Genomic DNA, 3562 nt, shown 5'->3' with positions numbered 1-3562 from the left:
CTAAACAGGCTAACGAGCTTCTCTATCTATATTAGGTATAGGGAGAACAAGTCTATGGATCCATGGCCACAACTTAATTAGCTAGCTCCTCCTTAATTGCCTGCCTATAAAATTGGACATCCACACAGAAGTATAAGCAGTCAGGCATACATGTATGGGCTGCTATCTAGATGTATATATAAGAAGGGTAACACTAGCTAGCCAATTCGCTCGCTTGCTGCAATGTACACCCACCCACTTGACCAAATCAACCGTCCATCCATTTCATCCATCATCGCCATGGCCATGTCGTTGCCTTAAACCTACATCTTGGCTCTTCTTGCCGTCATCCTCACCCCATATGTCCAACCAGAACCAGAACCCGGCCTGAGCGTGAAGGTTGGAAACCCAACATAGGCGACCGCTTCGGCCCAATTTCAGTGCAGTCATCTGTTCCTAGCCAAGCTGGAGGCCAGGACGCCGAAGGTGAAGGATGTAATTGGAATGTCGATCCAGGTGGGCGCCAAGGCGGCAGTGGAGGCGGCCGCCAAGAAACCGTCCAGATGCATCGTCGACTGCCTCGACAGCCTTGCCTCCACATGGAGCGAAACAAGAAGCTTCCTACTCGCTCCCATTGCATGTCACTGAGCCGTTATTAATGAAATATCCATAAGAATCAGTAAGAAGAAATATGAAAAACGACGGAACAAATCACGGTGAAGGGCATTTCGTTGATGTCCTTCACCTCCGGCATCCTGACATCCAGGTTGGTTATTAACAAATTTGGCTGAAGCGGTCGTGCTTGTAGCATTGATGGCGTCCAAGGTTCTGGTTCTGGTTTGGACACCAGGGGTGATGACGATGGCAAAAAAGGTTTAAGGCAACAACATGTCCATGGTGGTGCTGGATGGAATTGATGGACGGATGATTTGGTCTGGTGGGTGGGTGTACATTGCATAGCGAGCGAAATTTTTGAGTCGATTTGATTTTTTTGGCAAATTTTCAGTCGATTTGATGATTAATATTTTTTGAGTTGATTTGATGATTAATATTTTTTTGAGTCGATTTGATGATTAATAAGGCGTGTAACATTTGGAGGCCCATCCATCTGCAGAGCCCATCGTAGAAGCCGTACAAGAGACACCCATTTGCCTGGCAAAGAAAAAAGGTTGAGCATTTTGTAGATCCCCAATTCCCCCGCCGGCCAGCCCGATGCCGCCGCCGCATCCAGCACCGCCGCCGGAGACGCCGATCTTCCAAACCCCAGACGAGCTCCTCCGCGACATCTTCCTCCGTCTCCCCACTGCTGCCGACCTAGCCCGCGCCTCCGCGGCGTGCCCCTCCTTCCGCCGTCTCATCACCGACCACGCCTTCCTCCGTCGCTACCGCGCCCTCCACCCGCCGCCTCTCATCGGCGCGTTCGACGACGACGCCTTCATCCCGGCCCAGCCGCCGCACCCCTCCGCCTTCGCCGCCCGCGCCTTCGCCGGCTTCGACTTCTCCTGCTCCTCCTTCCTCCCCTCCACCGCCGGACGTACCTGGAGCGCGATTGACTTCTTGGACGGACGCGCCCTCCTCGACGGCGCCCCAGTCCCAGGCAAAGGCGGCAGCTCTCATCTGCGCTATTTTTCGGTAAGGGACCTCGCTGTGTGCGACCCCGTGCACCGCCGCTACATCCTGCTGCCCGCCGTCCCCGGCGACCTGAAAGCGCTGGTCAGTGAACCGGACCTCCTCCGTCTGGAGACTTTCCTTGGTCCCGGCGATGATGGGGAGGACCCGTTATCATTCAGGGTCATGTGCTTTGTGCAATGCAGAATGAATATGCTGCTTCTCGTCTTCTCCTCTTTGGATTGGCAGTGGCATTCTCTTCCATTTGACCTGTGGAGTGCTCAGGCTACGTCTGATCCACTTGAACACCCCAAGGATGGGCTCTCAGATCGTCAGTTCGTCCACGGATGCTTCTGTTGGCGTTTTGCCCTCCTGAACAAGTTGATTCTGCTTGATACACGCGCCATGGAGTTCTCTGCTGTCAACCTACCACCTGAACAAGGATGGAGCAGCAATTTCGTCATTGTTGAGGCAGCAGAAGGAATGCTCGGAATGCTCGCTGAAGTCTATGACAGGGGTAACATGTATGAACCATGTTGGCTGAGGTATTCCATTCTGAGAAATAACCAATGGCACTTGGAGAAGGTCATCCCGTTGCCGGAAATGCATCATGTTGTTCTGCTTGGTGTAGGCGGGGGATACCTGCTCATAGGAGCGATGTACATCACATCTTCAGGAGAGGAGGTGATGTTTGGGTTATTTTCGGTGGACGTCAAGACGTTGCGGGTTGAGTTGTTCGCTGAGCTTAGCAAAATCATCTTATCTGGTCGACTATATGCTGGTTTCCCACCATCATTATGTGCACCAACTATATGAAGTGGTGAGCATGTTATCTGCTTAATTTTATTTAACATGGTCCCAGTGTTACACAGCAAAGATATATGATTCAGGTATTTATTTCATGATGATTTGCTTTTCCACTCTGCCTAGTTTGATAATAGTTCATTACTGTTAAATATTGTTAGTAATCCAGAGTTGCTATTGGCCTTGAAATTTCTACTACATGAGTTGGTCGAGTTGTTCAAGTCATTTCCAAGTTCCAGTTTCTATTTTGGCATATAACCTGTGTATGAGTCGAAATCATCTAATTACAACAGCCCCATGTTTCTGCTCTGAACAGCAGTTCTAGCAGTTTGTTTTTATGTGATTACAATCCACTACAGATTACTCCATAAATCAGTAGTATACAGCAGCCCGAAGGGGAAAAGTTGATTTTCGGTTGTCTGTTGATTTTCTGCTGTTGAACTGCTAAACAGGAAGGAGGAGGTCACATATAGTATTATTACATCTGTTCTGCATAAGTAACTTTATTCTTATAGACAAAAGAAAAACAAGACATGCAACAACAAAAGAGTTGTATACATGGATGCACCACTGAGCTTTTGGTTTGGTTTTGTCCATATGGTAAGTTCATTTCGTTTCATCTATCCACAGGTGCTGATGCGGTGTGGAAGAAAGAGTTGATTTCCTCTGAGAGCGCATCGTGGTGTAGGAAGAGAAAGTGTGATGTGCAGATTAGATGCACTTTCGCTTGTCGACAGTGAAGCGCGGATTGGATGTATTGTTTGCTTGTTCAGTGCGGACGCCCTATCGAGCGCTATGATGTGTGCCCGGTTACAGTGTTTGAAGCCTGTTACGATCTCTGAACTTTTTTGTGTTATTGCAGTGTCGATCGACTTCTTTAAGAAGGGGGTGTGCCGTGTGCCCTGCTTGGTTGGATACATGCAGTACTGTGTGTGTAACTGGATGAAATGATTTGTCCTCTTGGTTGAAATGGCGCTGGTTTCCTGTGCTCGGTCTGGAGAGGGGCTGGTCAGTATCCACACCGGCGTAATCGGTGCCGTCGGTGACCAGCACCTCATCGGCGTCGCCCTCGATCTTCGAAAAGACGACTACAACAGAGGAGCTCCTTGGTCCATCACAGTGACCTGTGGTCCCGTTGCACAGCACGTCGGCATCTCGCTTTGCACGCCTC

At 49.7% G+C, this 3562-nt stretch overlaps 1 protein-coding gene across 3 annotated transcripts; it reads left to right on the top strand.

Moving 5' to 3' along the window:
* The first annotated feature begins 201 nt into the window (after nt 1–201).
* Nucleotides 202–3308, top strand: LOC125546223 (uncharacterized). 3 transcript variants are annotated; one of them, XR_015599137.1, is made up of 3 exons: nt 203–2132; nt 2219–2407; nt 3022–3308. XR_015599137.1 is itself a non-coding variant. In XM_087514266.1 (2 exons), the coding sequence occupies exon 1, from the start codon at nt 1192–1194 to the stop codon at nt 2401–2403; it is 1212 nt and encodes a 403-aa protein (XP_087370392.1). In that variant the 5' UTR covers nt 202–1191; the 3' UTR covers nt 2404–2407; nt 3022–3308. The 3 variants fall into 3 exon arrangements, 1 of the variants encoding a protein (XP_087370392.1); XR_015599136.1 differs by having other exon boundaries at nt 202–2477; XM_087514266.1 differs by having other exon boundaries at nt 202–2407.
* Nucleotides 3309–3562: the final 254 nt, after the last annotated feature.

Source organism: Triticum urartu, chromosome 3A, assembly GCF_056163025.1.
Source record: "Triticum urartu cultivar PI428250 chromosome 3A, HENAU_Tu73, whole genome shotgun sequence".
Taxonomy (NCBI): domain Eukaryota; kingdom Viridiplantae; phylum Streptophyta; class Magnoliopsida; order Poales; family Poaceae; genus Triticum; species Triticum urartu.
This window is presented reverse-complemented; position numbering and strand designations above follow the sequence as displayed.

Coding starts and splice junctions, on each gene's coding strand:
- LOC125546223 (XM_087514266.1), top strand. CDS start 1,192: ATGCCGCCGCCGCATCCAGCACCGCCGCCGGAGACGCCGATCTTCCAA.